This window comes from Myxine glutinosa, chromosome 13 (assembly GCF_964187855.1).
Source record: "Myxine glutinosa chromosome 13, kmMyxGlut1.1, whole genome shotgun sequence".
Taxonomy (NCBI): domain Eukaryota; kingdom Metazoa; phylum Chordata; class Myxini; order Myxiniformes; family Myxinidae; genus Myxine; species Myxine glutinosa.
In genome coordinates, this window is record NC_136273.1 from 48,122,592 (window position 1) to 48,144,910 (window position 22,319).

At 44.1% G+C, this 22,319-nt stretch overlaps 2 protein-coding genes across 9 annotated transcripts in view; one reads left to right on the forward strand and one right to left on the reverse strand.

The window, feature by feature from the left end:
* Positions 1 to 7,904: 7,904 nt before the first annotated feature.
* The window catches only part of LOC137438895 (uncharacterized), a 32,649-nt gene continuing 18,234 nt past the window's right edge, over positions 7,905 to 22,319 (reverse strand). For 3 of the 8 annotated variants that reach the window (XM_078767424.1, XM_078767427.1, XM_078767425.1), the window contains 3 exons: positions 19,707 to 19,815; positions 11,605 to 11,683; positions 7,905 to 10,992 (listed from right to left, as the gene is read on the reverse strand). In XM_078767424.1, the coding sequence (XP_078623550.1) occupies positions 9,731 to 10,972 (1,242 nt within the window). In that variant the 5' untranslated portion in view covers positions 10,973 to 10,992; positions 11,605 to 11,683; positions 19,707 to 19,815 and the 3' untranslated portion in view covers positions 7,905 to 9,730. Of the gene's footprint in view, positions 10,993 to 11,604; positions 11,684 to 19,706; positions 19,885 to 22,319 lie in introns of those variants that run through there. The other 5 variants (XR_010986814.2, XR_013621205.1, XR_013621206.1 and 2 more) reach the window with 5 other exon arrangements.
* The window catches only part of LOC137438892 (LIM and senescent cell antigen-like-containing domain protein 1), a 45,702-nt gene continuing 43,993 nt past the window's right edge, over positions 20,611 to 22,319 (forward strand). Inside the window, exon 1 of the mRNA XM_068134347.2 lies at positions 20,611 to 20,674. Within this exon, the coding sequence (XP_067990448.1) occupies positions 20,664 to 20,674 (11 nt within the window). The 5' untranslated portion in view covers positions 20,611 to 20,663. The remainder of the gene's footprint in view (positions 20,675 to 22,319) is intronic.

Below are 22,319 nucleotides of genomic sequence, written 5' to 3' on the forward strand. Positions count from 1 at the left end.
ATCATCTACACATAAGGAGTGGTCATCTTTACAAGTCCCACAATGACAAAGTGGAAATGTGTTTTTAGAGATTAAAATAAACTAGAGAGGTTCCAGGGAACCTGAACTCAACTGGTCTATATCAATATGGTTAGAATATGCATAATAGAACAACAAACGATGTAGTTTATATGTGCTAAAAATATATGACAAAACTTAATTTCATTATGGCCGCCCTGCCTCGCCCATTTTTGGGCCTGCAACGCCCAAATGCAATCCCAAACTAGTTTATGTCTTCAGCATGCTGCATAACAAGTTTCATCAAATTTAATCAAACAGACAGACAGACAGACGACGGACACTGGGTGTCGACAAAAACTCAGCTGGACATAGTCCAGGTGAGTTAATTTTAAAAAATGAATACAGAAATATCAAATTTACATCAGTACTCAACCCCGAGTCAATACTTCATAGCAGCGCCTTTGGCAACAATTACAGCTTCGAGTCTTCTTGGGTACGTCTGTATCAGCTTTGCACATCTGGATTTGGGGAGTTCCTCCCATTGTTCCTCAAGCTCTGCCAAGTTGGATGGGGAGCATCGGTGAACAGCAACGTTAAAGTCTTTCCACAGATTCTCAATGGGATTCGAGTCTGGGCTTTGGCTGGGCCACTCGCGGAATTTCACGTTCTTGTTCTGAAGCCATTCCAGTGTTGCTTTGGCTGTATGCTTGGGGTCATTGTCCTGTTGGAACATAAATCTTCGCCACAGTCTAAGGTCTTTTGCACTCTAAAGCAGGTTCTCCTCAAGGATGTGCCTGGACATTCATAGTTCCCTTTATCCTTACAAGTCCCCCAGTCCCTGCTGTTGAAAAGCTTTTACATAGCATGATTCTGCCATCACGATGCTTCTCGGTTGGGATGGTTTTCGATGGGTGATGACCTGTGCTCTGTTTCCGTCAGATGTAGCACTTTCAATTCAGGCCAATGGGTTCAATTTTAATCTCAGAAGACCACAGAATATTTAGCCTCATGCTCTCAGAGTCTTTTGCATTCCTTTTTGCAAACTCCAGGTGTGCTGTCATGTGCCTTTTTCTCAGGAGTGGCTTCCGTCTGGCCACTCTCCCATAAAGCCTAGATTGGTGACGTGCTGCACAGACTTTTGTCCATCTGTCATATTGTCCCATCTCATCCAAGAGACTCTGTAGTTCTGTCAGAGTAGTCATTGTGTTAGTGGTCACCTCCATGACCAAGGCCCTTCTTACCCAGTTGCTCAGTTTGGTCAGATGGCCAGCTCTTGGAATAGTCTGGGTAGGTCCATAATCTTCCCATTACCTAATAATGGAGCTCACTGTGCTCTTGGGAACTTTCAACAATCTAGAAATTGTTTTATATCCTTCCCCAGATCTATAGTTCATCACAATATTATCTTGGAGTTATGTGGACAGTTCCTTGGACTTCATGCTAGAGGTTCTGCACTGTCTGACATGCACTGTCAACTGTGGGACATTATGTAGAAAGGTGTGTTTCTTTCTAAATCATGTTCAATCAATAGGATTGACCACAGGTGGACTCCAATCAAGTTGGAGAGACATCTCAAGAATGATCAAAGGAAATTGGATTCACCTGAGCTCAATTTGGAGCATCATAGCAAAGGGGTTGAATACTTATTGACTCAAGACATTTCAGCTTTTCGTTTTTCATTAATTTGTAACAATTTCTAAAAATGAAATTCCACTTTGACATTATGGGGTATTGCATGTAGATCAGTGACAAACAATCTCAATTTTATCCATTTTAAATTCAGGCTGTATCTCAACAAAATGTGAAAAAGGTCAAGGGGTGTGAATACTTTTTGAAGGCGCTGTAGGTGGATGAGTTGGTTTGGTGACAAGAACAAGCCGATTAGATTTTGGTTCAGGTCTGAATCCACATCTGGCCTATCAGTGGGATACAAAATTGAAACTGTTCAGCCTAGCGGAAGTACGCGCTCTACCGAGTGTCATTACCCTCGCCAGAGGAGAGGGTATTGCATTTGAGTCCATTTGTTTGTCTGTCTGTTTGTTTGTCCGCACAGAATAAATATGATTTTCTCTGCAACCGTTGGTCCGATTGACAGGAAATTTTCACCACAGGTGCAACTCCACCTGTATAATTTTTTAACGATAATTATGACGTCATAGGTCACGTGGTTCGGCCGCCATCTTGGAAAAACCGAAAATCTTTGCACCTCTATATCTCGGAAACCGCTGAATAGAAAAAAATTGAGACATGGCTCATTGTAAAGAACTCTCCATGGGGAATAAAATATGTTAATGGTGATGTCATAAGTGCCTCCATTATGACGTCATAATTCGACAAGTACAAAACTTCATCCTATCAAGATGAAATTTATTGAGCGCCATGTCGGCATAAAGTGGTGGAGAAAAAAAAAAATGACGTCATTGGTCACGTGTTGCGGCCGCCATCTTGGAAAAACCGAAAAACTTTGCACCTCTATCTCCGAAAGCACTGAATACAAAAAAATTGAGACACGGCTCAATGTAAAGAACTCCATGGGGAATAAAATATGTCAATGATGATGTCAAAGGTGCCACCATTATGACGTCATAATTCGACAAGTACAGAATTTCATTTGATCAAGATGAAATTTATTGAGCATAATCGAGGAATAAATTAGTTTAGAAAAAAAAAGAATGATGATGTCATCGGTCACGTGTTTTGGCCGCCAAATTTGTTTCAACGCAACAAACAACAACAACAACAGGCATTTTAAGGCCATTTTCCCTGCAAGAGCGGGGGTTAGCCTTGCGGTCCCCGTGACAATCTTCTCCATTTTGCCATATTTTCTGCATCTCCCCTTGTTAACCCCCCTTGCCCGCATTTCTTCTTCGACCATCTTTAGCCAAGTCTTTCTCGGTCTTCCCCGTCCTCTACTTCCTTCTACATTCATTTCCATCACTCTTCTCAACCAGTCACTTTCATCCTTCCTCAACACATGACCAACCCATCTCAAACTGTTTCTCTTCCCAGCATCCATCACAGTCTCCATTCCCATCATCTTTCGCAATTCATCATTTCTCTTCCTCTCTCTCTCAACGATACTCCACACATCCACCGAACCATTTGCATTTCAACCCTTCGTTGCTGCTCTACATTCATGACCCATGTCTCGCTCCCATAAATCATAACACTTCTCACACATGCAGCATACACCTTTCACTTCAGATTCAATGACACTCGCCTCCTCGTCAGTACGCCACTCAGTTCTCGAAACTTCTTCCATGCACATCTCATTCGAGCAACCATTGTCGAGTCTGATCCACCTTCTCCATTCAGCATGTCTCCTAGGTAACAAAATGTTTTCACACCTTCCAGCTTCACGCCATCTCCAAGATACAACTCAACATTTCCTCCATCTACAGCTCCCTCTGTGCACACCTTACACTTGAATGTAGCTGCCACACTGGTTAATGACCCTCTCAAACCACTACATTTTTGATGAAACCACTCAGCGCACATTGTAAATTGAATGGAATTCACTACGACACCCTTCCTGCACACGGCCACTTCCAAATTATTTCCACCTCACCACATGCTTTACCACTTGCCATCACCTTTGTTGTTCCGATATTCACCTTCAGACCTTTGGTCTCCATACATTCCTTCCACTTGTTCATCTTCTCCTTCAGTCCATCCATACTTTCTGCAATCAACACCAGATCATCTGCATACAACAACTCCCACGGTAAACCCTCCTTTACGTTCTGAGCCAGCACCTCCATCTCAGCTACAAAAAGTAGTGGACTTCGTACCGACCCCTGATGCACTCCCACCTTCACCTCAAACTCACCACTGTTCCCGTCCTTCGTCCTTACAGCTGTGCGCGCTCTTTTGTACATTGTCATCACTACTCTGATCAACCATTCCTCCACTCCTAACTTCCTCAATGCCCATGTCACTACTTCACGTGTCACTACATCCAACCACTTTCAAGCTCAACCACGTCATCCTCCACCATACCCAGCCTCTCTTTTAATGCCTCCCTCACTGTCACCTCTTTCAACCTCCACACCTTCATTCTCGGTTGGTACTTCATCTGCCGTGCTCTCCTCACACCTTTCACCCTTATGTCGCAGACAACCAAGTGGTGCTGTGAAACAGCCTCCTCCCTCGGGATCACCTTTGTGTCCCGGAGGTGCCCCCGATCTCGCCTACGCACCAGCAGGCAGTCAATGGTTGTCGTCGACCCACCTGATGTATATGTAACAAGCTTATTATCCTCTTTCTGGAACTGAGTATTACAAATCAACAAATCAGCTCCATCAGCAAACCCCAAAATCCTTTCACCTTCTCCATTCCTCACACCACATCCGTAACCCCCATGGACTCCCTCAAAAGCGTCTATACTCCTTCCCACATGTCCATTTAAGTCTCCTCCTACCACAATAACTTCCACATCTTCACGTTTTCCATCAGCTTCTCTATTGCACACCAGAACTTGTCCTTCTCTCCATCGCTCCGACCGACCTGGGGAGCATATCCCGAGATGACGTTCACCAAGAGCTTTCCAATCATCATTTTCACCATCATCAACCTTTCACTCACTCGAGTCACACTCACCACACTGTCTACAAACTCCTCAGAAAACAGGACACCAACATCATTCATGCCTTCTGGGCACCCTTGCCACACAAACGTGTATTTCTGTCCCTGCCTACCCTTCACCATTCTCACACCACTTCCCTTCCATCTCGTCTCCTGCACACAACATATGTCCACGCTTCTTCTGACCAATACTTCCACCACTTCTCCTGATATCCCTGTCATTCTCCCTTCATTCCATGTCCCAAACCTCAGAAACAAGGCTTTCATCCGCAGCTCAATGGAATACTGCTCTCCCCTCTGGGCTGGTGCTCCTGCCTCACACCTAGCTCGTCTTCACGCTGTTGAAACCAAAGCGTTCAGAATCATTGGAATCTCCCGTGATGAAGCTACCTCCAAGGGCCTTTCACTTACTCACCGCAGGCAGGTTGGTGGTCTTTCTGTCTCCTCCTGACTCCTCTCCGGCCTTGCTCCTCCAGCTCTCTCTGGGCTCTGTCCCCCAAATATTCCTACAGGTCGCACAAGATCTGCCTGCAAAGCTCTTATGGTTAAAATGCCAAAATCAAAACTCTCTGCTCACCTTCACTCTTTCATTCCTCTTTTCTCCTGCCTCTGGAACAAATTCCCTCACTCTTCAATCCCACTCATCCCACCAGGTCTTTAAAACAGCTGTTCACCACCATCTCTTATCTTCCCCCATCCAAAACCTTGATCTTTTCTACCCCCGCTAATTTCACCCCAAATCCACTTTTTTGAAATACCAACTTCTTTCCTGGAAGTCCTTGGTGTCCTTGTGTTTATACTTCTCCCACCCCCCCCCCCCCCCTTCCCACGCCGCCTCCCCCCAAGCCCACTCCCTCCCACACATTCCTGATGTCCCTGCTCTCAAATGTTGTGTTTATGTGTTTCCCCTTCTCTCCCCATCTTGTCTACCGCTCCCCTTTTTATATAGTTTGTTTGTCTGTTTGATTTGTTTGTGTGATAAATGTTAGCTCTTTCACGAGCCTCGATTATGTATGCAAAAAAAAAAAAAAAAAAAAAAAAAAAAACCATCTCCACGTCGGTCATCAGACGTTTCGTCGTCATAAATGGAGTGATTTCCACCTTTGCTTCGATCGGGTTCCCCACCTTGAGTTTTGACGAGAAGGAGTGGGGTCCCCCACGGGGTACTTCGGGCTGTACCCTGCCCATATGTAGTTACCTTCGCAAAAGCGGAAGGTTATGTTTTGATCGCTGTGTATTTATTTGTATGTCTGTGTGTGTGTGTGTATGTTATTCGCATAACTCAAATAGTATTCAACCGAATTGCATGAAATTTGGTGGGATGATTGGTTATTATACGGGACACATTTGATTAGATTTTGGGAGCAATCGGGTCAAAGGTCAAGGTCAAGGTCACGAAAAGGTCAAAATCGTATTTTTGTTGTTCTGTTCCCTACACTCCCATGCCAAGTACAGAACAGTAGCTGCGGCGAAGGTATGCGCTCTACCGAGTGCCCGTTCTAGTTGTAATTGTCATGGTTCTCTTTTTGAGGCAATGTTTTTATGGCCGGATGCCCTTCCTGACGCCAACCCTTTTTAGTCGCCTCTTACGACATGCAGGGATACGGTGTACCTATTCTAAACCGGGGTACACACCGGTTAACCGGGGTACACACCGGTTATTTGTTTTAACACAAAAGCCTTTTAAAAAACCACTGAAAATACATCCTGGCGAGGGTTTGCAATCTCAGATTGCTCTTTTTCTTGTTCTAGTTTGTAATATGCTCAGCTGTATGGAATCTATTAAAGCTAAGATATTGATGCCTCGGAAGATATACAAAGGAGAGCTACAAGATTTTCCCATCCCTGAAAGGCCTCACTTGTGTGGAAAGACTATGAAAACTAAATCTTCCAACTCTTGTCTCTCGATGTACATGCAGACACATGAATAAGACTTTACGATGCTCTATAAATGACAATAAAGTCATGCCTTAAATACAGTGGAATGCCTCCATAACAAGAGACCACTCGAACCTTGGACCTACTATATCTGAGAGCGAACAAATAATGGACAGAAGAACTTCTTTATGCTGAGAATTATGAAGATGTGGAATAGCCTCCCAGTAGCTGTTAGTCGAAGCAGGTAGTGTGCTGCTATTTAAAGAAAAGACTGGATCTGGGTGGTCCTGGCAGAGGAGACGTTTCATAATGGGAATACCAGTGATTGGGGAATGCCTGATGAGGACGACCACTTCACTGCAAACATCCTTCAACTCCCCCAATTTTTGGATTACGGCCGCATCAGCTGGCCACGAATGGCCACTTCCCAGAAAATATTTTTTTACCCTCTTCTTCGCTTCCTTTTCTGTGGTGTAGGAGCAGAGATTTCCACCTCTCTGCTCCTGCTCCTCTTATTAATTGAAAATATAGAGGAGTATAATCCAGGGCTCATTTGCATTTGGCTTAAATGCAACAAACACAAATAAAAGCAAGAAGACACACCTCAATTCAATGAAAAAGCTGCCACGGAATGCTTCATCTGACATGCTACAACTTGCGCAATAGAGGCAACTGTTTAACATTCTTCTTTAATCAATCTCTGGGGGAACTGGTCAGAATAGCTGACTTTCTTGGGGGTGTGGGTTTTCAGTGCGGCCACCTCTGGAGCTACCAATGATGATGACTGGATATGGGTAAGCACAATGCCATGTTCAAGTTCCAGAATGGAGTTTCTCCCCCAGAACATACACACTTTGGAGACAACATATCATTCCATCAAGATCTGGACATAGAGGCCTGAACAGACCTGCGGTCACAATAATTCAATCTATCAATAATGAAATAAATAAGACTAATTGTTGCCAAGGGCCATTGTGCGAGTCGATCCATCCCAGTAGCCTATCGAAAGCTACCACAGAGCTGTACTGACAGTGCCTACCACTGAATATGAATGAATATGAATGATCGTTTTAAGGCCATTTTCCCCGCTGGAGTGGGGGTTAGCCTTGTGGGCCCCATGACAATCATGGTTCCCTGTTTGAGGCAATGTTTTTATGACCGGATGCCCTTCCTGACGCCAACCCTTGGTTGCCTCTTACGATGCGCAGGGATACGGTGTACCTATTCTAAACCGGGGTACACACCGGGATCATTCATCCCAGCAAGCTGGTACTCAATTTGCCGACCTCGGAAGGATGACAGGCTGAGTCAACCCCCCTGGCGTTAATTCAGCGATCGATCGGGATTCAAACCCAGGATCCTAGGATCCCAAGTCGGCACCCTAACCGCTAAGCCAACACCAGCCCACCACTACAGGTACATTATTCCAAACATTTACAGTCTAGTTTCCAAATAATTTTCTTTTCGTTTCCACACTCCAGTAACACTTTTACAACCTGAATGCCAGTCCCCCATGTTCTGTTGGACATATGGTTAAATACCAGGAATACAAATTTCACTTCATCTGTACCTTACATGAAAATTGAGCGGTATTCAGGATTGCAAAGCAGATAGCGAAAGAGAGGTGTGATGTGATGGGGGTGAGTTGCTTGAAGGATGAAGTGGGACAAATCGTTGTCGACCCAGATGGAATTAAAGGAAGATGGAAAAGATGTATGGAAATGCTGTTGAATACAGAGAATGAATGGGATGGCAACATAGAGAGTAACCCAGTTTTAGGACCGGCAGAGAAGATAACTGAGAAGGAAGTTGAGGAAGCGATAAAAGCAATGAAGAGTAGAAAAGCGGGAGGGCTGACGGGAGTTGTGGGAGATATGTTGAAGGCAGCAGGAAGTTGGGGTGTGAAGAGAATGGCAGAGATCTGTAATCTGGTGGTGAAAGAAGGCCGCATTCTAGTGGATTGGGAACTGAGTACCCTCGTCCCTCTATACAAGGGGAAAGGTGACCCTCTGGAGTGTGGCTCATACCGAGCGATAAAGTTATTGGAGCATGGAATGAAGGTATTGGAAAGGGTGTTGGAGAGGAGGATAAGGAAGAAGGTGAAGATCGACGAAATGCAGTTTGGATTTATGCCAAGAAGAGGAACGACAGACACGCTCTTTATTGTGAGGCAGTTGCAGGAGAAGTACATGGAGAAGAGGAAGAAGTTGTTTCTTGGGTTTGTTGATCTGGAGAAAGCATTCGATAGGGTTCCACGCGAAGTATTGACATGGGCATTGAGGAAGTTAGGAGTGGAGGAATGGTTGATCAGAGTTGTGATGGCAATGTACAAAAGAGCGCGCACAGCTGCAAGGACGAAGGACGGGAACAGTGGTGAGTTTGAGGTGAAGGTGGGAGTGCATCAGGGGTCGGTACTAAGTCCACCACTATTTGTAGCTGTGATGGAGGTGCTGGCTCAGAACGTAAAGGAGGGTTTACCGTGGGAGTTGTTGTATGCAGACGATCTGGTGTTGATTGCGGAAAGTATGGATGGACTGAAGGAAAAGATGAACAAGTGGAAGGAATGTATGGAGACAAAAGGTCTGAAGTTGAATATAGGAAAGACGAAGGTGATGGCAAGTGGTAATAGTGTAGCAGCATAGCAAACCTGTTGTGCATTTTGTGATACAAGCACCAAATTTGGCACAAATGTACATTAATATGTTGCGAACATTTTCAGATATTGGGCCACTTGAAATTCTCTCTTTATGTCCGCCATATTGGATTTCGAAATGGCCGCCACTTGAAATCTACATTTGCTATTATCTCTGGACGTAATGCAGCTATTGACTTGATTCTGGTATCTAAATGTATGTTTTTGGGGGCAAGGAATCCAATGGTACCAATTTCAACTTAATATTATCTATCACAGTCTGTTATATAATTTTATTTGGAAATTATCTAGGCAAATATTGGATTCAACACAATACTTTGAAAAGAATGTCTTAGTTCTGTAAATGTCTTAGGTATAATACTGACATGCTACATGGTCTAGTATTTGAGGCTAGGTGTACTGGTATCTGAGGCTAGGTATATACCGGTACTGAAGATACGTGTACATAAACAGTGTCATGTTAACAAGTTCAGCATTGCCACAAGTACATGTATGTTGTTGACTCATCGTCATGTGCAGTCCCCTTCACACACACAGAGGGCTGTGCACTGAAGGGCAGCCTTTTTGCACTTGCAGCGCCTCACACACCCTTTCTTGCACTTGCAAGAAACCAGCTCAATGCAGCTGTGAGCGTGTTCGCTTGTGTTTGATGCTTTTGAACTTCAGTATCTGAGCTGTGGCAATTGCTGCAGGGTTAGTGTCTGCCATCTGTTCCTTGATGCTGGATCCCTCTAGGATCATACTGACTAGGGCAAGCAGCAACGGTGGCACAGATTCTTCTTGACATACTTCAGGGAATCCTGTGAAGGGCTTGGCTTCTCCAAACATGTGACGGCGAACAATCTGTGCAGCATGGGCAAGATGGACTGCATCACTATCACTGTCCAGCTCGCAGGCTTTGGCAAGAGCAGCACCGACATCTTCTTCAAATGCCATCAGGATGTCTCTCCCCTTGGTGTGTGCCCGCATGTCAGGAAACTGAGCCAACAGTCTCTGTTTCAGTCGTGTGGAGTGGACTCTCGTGTCGAGCTGGACTCCTAGCTGTTCCATTCTGGACTGATAGAGCTGGACAAGGTCAGCCAATCTGAATACTGGTGCCGTCTCCTCATCTTGTCTGGTTTCTTCAATGTAGAGGACGAGTTCAGCGAAGACAACTGCCGACATTGCTCGCTCTTGTTTTGTGTCCTGTGATCCTGTTGACTGGGCCTTTCTTGTGCGATTGTAAAGTCCTATCAAGCACCGTGGGTGATACTGGGCGTCCAACGCTATCATGTCCCCACCACTGAGACGGCCCAGCAGTTCTGTATCACCAAGAAGGGTTGCACAGGCACGCACCCGTTTGTCCATTTGGAATGTTGCAGCTTTCCGAAGACTGTCAGCCCCAGCAGGTTGTTCACAGAAGAAACAATTTTCTGGGACCTTCTTCTCTGTACTCGATGAGCGTGAATGTAACCTGGTGCGTTTGCATGCAGCTTGTTCCTCATCGCTCTCACATTCTTTCTTGAGTGCTCTCTTTTGTGCTCTCTGCAGTTTGGTGTTGTTGTACTGGAGCCTGCATGTCTGATGATATTTTGCACCGTGTGCAACCATCGCAGCTTCAATGCCATGACCATCATCGAGTCTTTCCAGGTGAAATGATCCTGGAAGCTCTCCAAGTTCACTGAATTTGACCAAGTTCTCTGCGAGTGAACTGTACCCACTCCCAATGTCTTTTCTCTTTGATTGGTCAGGTTTGGTCAGTGTCTCCGTCTTGTCCTCTTGACATATAAGACATAACTTCCAGTCAGTTGTGGTGAGGTGCTGTGATGTTGATGGTGAAGTTCGCTCAACATCAGCTAGTCTGAAGCTCTTGGACATGGTGGAACTGTCTTCTGAATCTGCAACGATACAATGATATAATGTTAACATTTTGTTATATATATAATAGAGGGGTTTCCTCCGCCATACTAATGGAGAGGAGGATAATTCCTCTATATCGTAGAGCATTTAGCTTGGCACACTTAGGGAATTAGTTTTGTGAGATTATGCCGGAATTAAATTTTCACCCATACCGGAGGCAAGAAGAGAAATAAAATCACATGAGATTCTTTAGTTAAAAAATATTCCCAAATTTATTGAATATTTACAAAACATTTGAATTCATAAATTCTTACAATATTTACACAGCCAAGATTTAAATATAAATCAGTCTAAACTCTTATTAGGTTGGACAGTACATTTTCCAGACATACCCCGTTCTGTTAATTACAGCCTTCGTGTTAAATTCAGAACATGTCAAAACTGTCAGTGTGGAATACACACTTCACTCAAAATACTACTTTATATAAAACATTTCTAATTTAAAGCCTTATAGTAAGAATTTCAGATAAACCCCAAAAAAGTAAGACCAGGTTGGCTATTAGACAACCTGCCTCTGTCGTGCCCACCAGACAAGTGGTTTTAGCCAGCACACATGTGTATCAGGTAAGCTTGTGCTGAGTACATCATACCTGAACAACTCAGTGAGGCAGAACACAGCAGTGCACACCAGGGTGACCCCTTCAGTGCATAAACCAATTAACCTGTCCACTGCAGGGCATATAGAAATGAAGTTATTTTCTGCATATAATAATAATATAAGTTCAGTTCTATATAACAATTTCTGTTATCACCACTACCACTACAACTACCACTACGACAAGCTTTGTCTGGAATTTTGTGGACTAACAGACAAACAGACAAGCTGGGATCAAAACATTACCTCCTTCCACCATTGAGTGTAGAGGTAAACATCATGGAAATTATATCATGCCCGAGATTTAATTCATGCTTACCCGTGTATTTGCTTCACTGGTTCACAAGGTCTTTTGCATACATGTAATTCAGACTCTCGTCTTCATTGCTGACCACACAATGTTGTCTAGCTGAGCCCAGATTGTATGTAATTAACTCATTTATGTGGAGTCACATGGTGATTTAAACACAGCCACACACAAAGAACACAGTTGATGTGGGTCAACACACATGCAGCCTCTCTACTCTTTTATTTGGGTCAGGGCTGTGATTAAAGACATGTAGTGGAGTCATGTTTGTAAACATTGTTAAAGACATGCTACAGTGCATTGTTAAGGAAACAAGACAGATGGAAGCCTATACAAGAAATTTCTGTACTCTAGAAACACAAAAGATGGCTTAAAGGGTCTAGGAAAAGGGGATTATGCATGTTTGGTATTTATTGACAATATGAATGTAATGTTACATAAAATATGCATATGAAAAACACAAATGAATGGGTCACTTTGTTTCCTAATGGGATATGAATTTATATTTTAGACTGCCAGTATATATGAGCTTGTCTGAGTTGTTACTAGTGATTTAGTATAGTTTTTTAAATTTATTTATATTTACAGAACTAAGACATTCTTTTCAAAGTATTGTGTTGAATCCAATATTTGCCAAGATAATTTCCAAATAAAATTATATAACAGACTGTGATAGATAATATTAAGTTGAAATTGGTACCATTGGATTCCTTGCCCCCAAAAACATACATTTAGATACCAGAATCAAGTCAATAGCTGCATTACGTCCAGAGATAATAGCAAATGTAGATTTCAAGTGGCGGCCATTTTGAAATCCAATATGGCGGACATAAAGAGAGAATTTCAAGTGGCCCAATATCGGAAAATGTTCGCAACATATTAATGTACATTTGTGCCAAATTTGGTGCTTGTATCACAAAATGCACAATTCTTTTGAATATTTGGGCTAAGCCGCCCCACTATAAAGCATGTGGTGAAGTGGAAAGAACTGGGAAGTGGCCATGTGCTGTGTGCAGGAAGGGTGTCAGAGTGAACTCCATCAATGTACAATGTGCGCTGAGTGGGTTCATCAAAAATGTAGTGGTCTGAGAGGGTCATTAACCAGTGTGGCAGGTACATTCAAATGTAAGGTGTGCACAGAGGGAGCTGCAGATGGAGGAAATGTTGAGTTGGATCTTGGAGACGGCGTGAAGCTGGAAGGTGTGAAAACATTTTGCTACCTTGGAGACATGCTGAATGGAGAAGGTGGATCAGACTCAGCAACGGTTGCTAGAGTGAGATGTGCATGGAAGAAGTTTCGGGAACTGAGTGGTGTGCTGATGAGGAGGGGAGTGTCGTTGAAGCTGAAGGGAAAGGTTTATGTTGCATGTGTGAGAAGTGTTATGATTTATGGGAGCGAGACATGGGTCATGAATGTAGAGCAGCAACGAAGGCTGGAAAGGGTGGAAATGCGAATGGATCTGTGGATGTGCGGAGTATCGTTGAGAGAGGGGAAGACAAATGATGAATTGCGAAAGATGATGGGAATAGAGCCTGTGATTGATGCTGTGAAGAGGAACAGGTTGAGATGGTTTGGTCATGTGTTGAGGAAGGATGAAAGTGACTGGTTGAGAAGAGTGATGGAAATGAATGTAGAAGGAAGTAGAGGATGGGGAAGACCGAGAAAGACTTGGCTAAAGATGGTGGAAGATGAAATGCGGGCAAGGGGGTTAACAAGGAGAGATGCAGAAAATAGTGCAAAATGGAGAAGATTGTCATGGGGACCGCAAGGCTAACCCCTGCTCTAGCAGGGAAAATGGCCTTAAAATGCATGTTGTTGTTGTACACAGCCATGCAATCTCCATAGACAAACATTGGCAGTAGAATGGGCCGTACTGAAGAGCTCAGTGACTTTCAACGTGGCACCGTCTTCGGATGCCACCTTTCCAACCAGTCAGTTCGTCAAATGTCTGCCCAGGGCTGCCCTGGTCAACGGTAAGTGCTGTTATTGTGAAGTGGAAACGTCTTGGAGCAACAACAGCTCAGCCGCGAAGTGGTAGGCCACACAAGCTCACAGAACGGAACCACCGAGTGCTGAAGCGCGTAGCGCGTAAAAATCATCTGTCCTCGGTTGCAACCCTCACTACAGAGTTCCAAACTGCCTCTGCAAGCAACGTCAGCACACCAACTGTTCGTCGGGAGCTTCATGAAATGGGTTTCCATGGCCGAGCAGCCGCACACAAGCCTAAGATCACCATGCACAATGCCAAGCATCGGCTGGAGTGTTGTAAAGCTCGCCACCATTGGACTCTGGAGCAGTGGAAACGTGTTATCTGGAGTGATGAATCACGCTTCACCATCTGGCAGTCCGATGGACAGGTCTGGGTTTGGCGGATGCCAGGAGAACGCTACCTGCCCAAATGCATAGTGCCAACTGTAAAGTTTGGTGGAGGAGGAATAATGGTCTGGGGCTGTTTTTCATGGTTCGGGCTGGGCCCCCTAGTTCCAGTGAAGGGAAATCTTAACGCTACACATACAACGACATTCTAGACGATTGTGTGCTTCCAACTTTATGGCAACAGTTTGGGGAAGGCCCTTTCCTGTTTCAGCATGACAATGCCCCTGTGCACAAAGCGTGGTCCATACAGAAATAGTTTGTCGAGATTGGTGTGGAAGAACTTGACTGGCCTGCACAGAGCCCTGACCTCAACCCCATCGAACGTCGTTGGGATGAATTGGAACGCCGTCTGCACGCCAGGCCTAATCGCCCAACATCAGTGTCCGATCTCACCAATGCTCTTGTGGCTGAATGGAAGCAAATCCCCACAGCAATGTTCCAACATCTAGTGGTAAGCCTTCCCAGAAGATTGGAGGCTGTTGTCGCAGCAAAGGGAGGGGGGGGGGAGGGGGGGGGCAACTCCATATCAATGCCCATGATTTTTGAATATGTGTGATGTTCAGGTGTCCACATACTTTTGGTCATGTAGTGTATGTTATTCCCCATGGAGAGTTCTTTACGATGGAGCCATGTCTCATTTTTTTCGATGCAGCGCTTTCGGAGATATAGAGGTGCAAAGTTTTTCGTTTTTTCCAATATGGTGCCCATAATACATGGTCTATGACGTTATAATTATCATTAGAAAATTCTACAGGAGGTGCACATATGGTGAAAATTTCCTGTCAATCGGACAAACGGTTGCAGACGGAAAAAAATTCATCTGATTGGATGAAGTTTTGTACTTGTCGAATTATGACGTCATAATGGAGGAATTTATGACATCATTAATATACGTTATTCCCCAATGAGGGTTCTTCACAATGAGCCATGTCTCAATTTTTTATATTTATCTTGCCAAAACGAAGTTTTTGCAAGATGTATTAGTCAGCTTGTATGTTTGTCTGTTTGTTTGTTTGTTTTTTTGTTTGTGGTTAATCATTTTTTTTTCACGTTTAGATCACTCTGTAGACCACAGTTATTATTGGAAACTCCTGTAACTTCGCATATCAGAGTCCTATAGAGATACCCTTCAGCACACAAAATTTTGAAGGTCAAGGTCAAAGGTCAAGGTCACTTTGCGGTCAATCATGGAGGTCAACGAAACCCTTATTTTTTGAGTAACTTTGATCGGATCGTCTCCAAACTTCATGGGAATCTAGTATATGGTCCGGCACTCAGCTGATTAGTTTTTGGTGGCGATCGGCCTTGACCTTCATGGTTAGCGCTGGAGGTCGAAAATTATTGACCCCAAGGTCAAATTTTGAAATCGTAGGTACCATATCGAGTAATACCTCATATGAATGCCCTTGATGAGTGCTTCCCAGATCTGTAAACAGTTTGACGCTATGACGTCATTTGATGACGTCATGACGAAAAAACGGAATTTTCACATTTTGGCAAGATACGGTTCACCCTGTGGGTGACATATGTTTATTAGTGCTTTTGGAGACAGACGTGCAAAGTTTTTCGTTTTTTCCAAGATTGCGCCCGTACCACATGACTGATGACGTCATAATTATCATTATAAAATTCTACACGTGGAGTTGCACCTATGGTGAAAATTTTCTTGTCAATCGGACCAACGGCTGCAGAGAAAATCACATTTATTCTGTGCAGACAGACAGACAAATAAACTGACAAACAAATGGACTCAAATGCAATATCCTCTCCTCTAGCGAGGGTAATAAACGGTTAGATTGTCTGCCATGGAGGATTACAAGGTGTTGATATATCGGGCTTTACCCTTTGTCAGACCAAAACAGCTCCTCACTTTCTCACTGCATCTTACTGGATATAGAGATGTGAAACGAGGCTTATCTGCCTCGTTGATGAGGGCTGTATTTCAATGGATGGTTGTCCAGTGCCGACTTGAATATTGGTTGATGGAGGTTGCACATCTCTTGACTATTCCGAGTTTCATATTCGCTCCTCGCTATGTACATCTGTAACATGAGAGCCGAATGACAGACCCAGGACACCCAAATCTCTTTCTTCATTTTCATTTTTGATTTCACTTGTGCCTGAATCACTCACTGCATGTAGTGTATGCAAACATTGGGTTGCTCCTCCCATCGTGAATGATCACCTTGTATTTATTCGCATTGAGTGGAAGCTGCCATTTTCGGGACCAACCTGTAGCTGCATTCACATTTTCTTGCAGGGCTTCTGCTTCAGCCCGGGTACCAACCGCCCCTTACAGTTTTGTGTCGTCTGCAAACAGCTTTAACTCAGAATCCACAACACCTGGGAGGTCATTGATGAAGATCATATACAGCACTAGGCCCAGAACATTGTCTTGTGGAATGCCACTTGCCATTGAGTTGTATTCTCAAATTATTTCACTTACCACAACCCTTTGTGTTTGTTTAATCAAGCATGCTTCCATTCATCTTAGTATGTACCGCTGAACACCTTAGGATTTGAGTTTGTGTCGAAGGCTTTGCAATAGTCCCGGTAAATACAGTCTATGCTGCGTCCATCCATCTCTCTTGTCCAATGCTCGAGAAACTCCAAGAGTTGAGTGGAACAGTATCTGTGGATGCGAAAACGATGCTGCTTGCTACTTAGAAGGTTGTTGTGCTCTAGGTATTGCACCATCTATCTTCTCCATTATCATGCATACATAGAACAGAGTTCAGACTTACAGGTCTGTAGTTTTAAGGGCCACTCTTCTTTCCCTTCTTATACGAGTAGATAGGTACTACACTAGCTTGCTTGCATACCTGTGGGACACTTCCTCCTTCATTACTACTATTTGTTCATATACAAGTGAATAAAAAAAATTATGTTAAATTAAAAAGGCAATGTAGGGATGACAAACTACAGTCTAAAAAAAGGTCCCAAACAAGATAGGGATGGTGTTGGTTTAGAGGAGCTAACAGTATTGCCTTCACATAACAATCCCTACATCACTGCCTCATTCACACTTCATCAATTATTGCTTCAAGCTTCTACAAACACTCCACTGGTTACCACAGTACTGATTACTGTTGTAGTGCAGCCACATCCTGAGACACTACAAATTAGCAGCCCAAGTACAATGTTATAATATCAGTACATGATCATCAACTTCTTACAAACTGCATGGACATCTCTAATAACAGCATTCTATAATTATCTCCATTTGTGATTGGTTACTCTAAGTTGATAACTAGAGGTTCCAGGGAACCTGAACTCAACTGGTCTATATCAATATGGTTAGAATATGCATAATAGAACCACATACTATATAGTTTATATGTGCTAAAAAATATATGACAAAAATTGATTATCAATATGGCCGCCCTGCCGCGCCCATTTTTGGGCATGCAACAAAAGAAAAACGGTCCTCCTCTGACGCTGGCAACCTCAACATTCTCATCCTCCTCGACCTCACCGCCGCCTTTGACACCATCAATCACACCATCCTCCTCACCCGACTTGAAACCACCTTTAACATTACCGGCACTGCCCTCTCTTGGATCAAATCATACCTCTCTGACAGCCGCATTTCATCTCCATCAATAACTGCAAATCCCCCACTGCTCCCCTCCCCCAAGGTGTCCCCCAAGGTTCAGTTCTTGGCCCCCTCCTCTTCATCCTGTACCTGTCCCCCCTTGGTCACTTAATCCGCCGTCATGGTCTCCAATTCCACTGCTTCGCCGATGACATCCAGCTTTTCATCTCCACCAACTCCATCTCCACCGACACCCACTCTATCCTGACAAACTGCATCACTGAAATAAAATCCTGGCTTCAAATCAACTTCCTCAAACTTAACTATGATAAATCTGAAATAATCATCATTGGCCCAAAAACGCTCACCAAATCCACCTGTAACTTTGCCCTCAACATCGACGGTTTCCCAGTATCCACCTCCCCTCACATCCGGAATCTTGGCATCATCTTTAACCAAACCCTCTCCTTCGACAAATACACTAAACAGATCACAAAGACAGCCTTATTTCACCTGAAAAACATCGCCCGTCTCCGTCCATCCCTCTCTTCCACGGCTGCAGAAACCCTCATCCACGCCTTCATCACCTCCTGTCTGGACTACTGCAACAGCCTCCTCTATGGTTCACCCTCAATAATCACCAATACATTCAGAACTCCGCTGCCCGTCTACTCACCCATTCCCGGACCCGTGACCACATCACCCCCGTCCTTTACAAGCTTCACTGGCACCCCATCCCCCAGAGAATCCAGTACAAGAATCTCCTCTTGACCTACAAAGCCCTCCATAACCTGGCCCCATCCTACCTTACTGACCTCCTCTCCAGACACACTCCCACCCGCAACCTCCGCTCTGCTGGTACCAACCTCCTGACCCCCCCCCCCCACCCCCCATGCAGACCAAATTCAGATCCTGGGGGGACAGGGCCTTCTCCATCGCTGCTCCCACCCTCTGGAACTCACTACCTCACACCATCAGAGACTCCTCCTCACTCACCACATTCAAAACATCACTCAAGACCCACCTGTTCAACACTGCATTCAACATTTAACCCACAGCATTTAACCCCTGACTATCTCTTCTCCTTCTCCTTCCTTTTGCTTTGATTATTTACCTATTTATTTTTGTCTTTTTGCACTTGTTTTTTTGTACTCTGTCAAAGCACCTTTGGGCTTCTTGAAAAGCGCTATATAAAAAAAAGTATTATTATTATTATAATAAACAGGAATTTTTTTAAACCAGCCTAACATAATCATAAGGCGTTAAACAAATTAAAAAAAACCGACCTATTTTGGGGGGGGGGGGGGGGGGGGGGGTGGTAGGGGGGTAGGAACCCCTACCCCCCCTCCCCCCCCCCCCCCCCAACACAATATACCTCCTAAGACCCCAATTAATTTCTAATGCCTTGAACAAACTTTGGTACAGCACGGGTGGTGAAGGTTGTGGTGAAGTTTCATCGAAATTGCACGTGTAGTTTCTGAAAAGAAAGTAAATACCTATTTTGGGAGGCAAATACTTATTTTGGGAGGCAAATACCTATTTTGGGGGGCAACCCCCTCAAAGGGCAGATTTTTTTCATGCCGTGATAGCGGCATTGAGCTTTGTTCCAGGTGAGCGAAGAATGAAGCTCCCCCTCTTATGCAAGGAGTTTTAAGGTGCAACTCACTTGGTCAACCAACAATACACATGAAGTGAGGAGTCTTGATAAAGCAGAGTAAAAATTTCATACATTTATGCTTATAGTTACAGCACTAACTCGCTGAAAAATATATTTAGTAGGCGACGTATATTTATTTAGTAGTAACTTATAGGCCTAGTTATAGCAGTAGCGCGACGGACAAAGTTATTAAATACACAGGGGTTGTTACATTACATTACCAATCAGCTTGCTGTCGCTTGCCAAGCCAGAAGTTCCTTATGAACCGTTTCGATGTAGTGCTTGCTTGAGTACTTCACGTCTTCAAAAGCTTGGTTAGCGCTCTACAAGCTGATTGGTCATAAAACACAGCAGATGTTAAAAAAACCAATAAAACCCCAAACTACACATCACGTGACTATTTAATTAACTGCCCTCTTTTTTCCTACATGGAGCGAAATAGCAATTAGCAAAAAGGGGGGGGGGGGGAGGAGGAGAAGCTTGGGATAGGGTGAAGAAGAGGCATCTATTGTAATAAACACGCGAACTATGTTGCCATGGCGAGAACAACCGAATAAAAAGAAATATAAATAAATAGACCGTCCGACTCATCTAATTGCACCGTGCACCCACATATGAATTTATCTTAAAGATTAATTTAATTCCATTCAAGGTTATTTCCAATGCAGATCGATCGAAGTTCGAACGATCAAGCAAACGTTCTCTGTAAGTGTATAATGTTGTGCACCATGTCCAACACAGAGCATCTGGCGGTGTGTTCGTTACCAATAAGCTTGTAGAGCGCTCGCGTATCGATCACACCCGTGTTCGGTTAGATTGATTCCAACATGCTACAATTAATGAGAAAATATTTAAATATATAGAGAAATGGAAATTTTTTAGTGAGAACGGGACCTGTATCTCGCACCGCCCAAAGTATAAATAACGAGTGGGTGATGTTCGAGGGGACGGAATATCGAATAGTCTCCCGAACTGGAGTACGTTAGGTTAAACAGCATATTTATGTTGTGGTGAATTCAGTGCAATGGAAGTAAAATAATTTTACAAAAAACTCTGTTACCTCTCTGTGGTGATTTTCCAGCATAGGGGGCTTAAGGGGAGGATACTGACTGACGACTTATTGAGAAAAGAAACCTCTTTTTTTTTTCTTTTTTTTTCTTTTTTTGGAAGCCGTTGTGATGACTGGGAGGTAAGTTCATCATGAATGTAATCTGTGAGGAAAGTAACCTTTTCAACGGATATGATGTTATCCGAGGTCCGAGTACTGACTGCCTCGGTACACCTAGAGATGCTCCGTGCGGATCGTTTGGAAGGTTAACTGTTCGATTCCCGCGTGGCCTCTCCGGGCGTTTCCTTTTGTGTCCGTTCGCTCGATCTCCTTGCTTCCCCTCTGGAGACTGCGGCTCCCTCAAACGTCGCACTGGGGTCGTCGTGCTCCTGTGTGAACTCGCGTTCCATGGGAGAAATAACGGGACACGCTACGCCCCGGGCTTGGGCGTGTTTGTCCGCTATCTGGTGGGACAGATGGACGCACTGACTGTTACGAAGCTTTTAATAAGACAAGAGTTTCCTCGTGCAAAACTCAATGATTCGAATTCTTCAACCACATAATTAACTATAATCGAGGGAGGCGAAAAATAGGTATTTTCTCTTTTCTCCGAAACTACACACGATTTTGATGAAACTTGATCACAACCTTCACCACCCATGATGACCAAAGTTTGTTCACGGCATTAAAAATATCAGGGTCGAAGGGGTGTGGGGGGTTTGAGTGGCTGCTGCTTCTGATCCAGGTGAGCTTCACGACCTGCAGGCCTATTTTTCTTGGCTCATAGGGGCGATCCCCAAAAAGTTGGACAAAGAAAATTTTTGATTCCGGTACTAATTCTTGGGAAAAATGCGAGGGACATGGAAAAGACCTCTTTATATGGCATGTGCCATGTGGCAAACCACAGAAAAGAAGGGATATTCTTGGGGAAAATGCCAGGGGCATAGAAAAGGCCTCTTTATATGGTATGTGCCATGTGGCAAACTACAGAAAAGAAGGGATATTCGTGGGGAAAATGCCAGGGGCATAGAAAAGGCCTCTTTAAATGGCATGTGCCATGTGGCAAACTACAGAAAAGAAGGGATATTCTTGGGGAAAATGCCAGGGGCAAAGAAAAGACCCCTTTATATGGCATGTGCCATGTGGCAAACTACAGAAAAGAAGGGATATCCTTGGGGAAAATGCGAGGGGCATAGAAAAGACCCCTTTATATGGTATGTGCCATGTGGCAAACTACAGAAAAGAAGGGATATTCTTGGGGAAAATGCCAGGGGCATAGAAAAGGCCTCTTTATATGGCATGTGCCATGTGGCAAACTACAGAAAAGAAGGGATATTCTTGGGAATAATGCCAGGGGCAAAGAAAAGACCCCTTTATATGGTATGTGCCATGTGGCAAACTACAGAAAAGAAGGGATATTCTTGGGGAAAATGCCAGGGGCAAAGAAAAGACCCCTTTATATGGCATGTGCCATGTGGCAAACTACAGAAAAGAAGGGATATTCTTGGGAAAAATGCCAGGGGCAAAGAAAAGACCCCTTTATATGGCATGTGCCATGTGACAAACTACAGAAAAGAAGGGATATTCTTGGGGAAAATGCCAGGGGCATAGAAAAGGCCTCTTTATATGGCATGTGCCATGTGGCAAACTACAGAAAAGAAGGGATATTCTTGGGGAAAATGCCAGGGGCATAGAAAAGGCCTCTTTATATGGCATGTGCCATGTGGCAAACTACAGAAAAGAAGGGATATTCTTGGGGAAAATGCCAGGGGCAAAGAAAAGACCC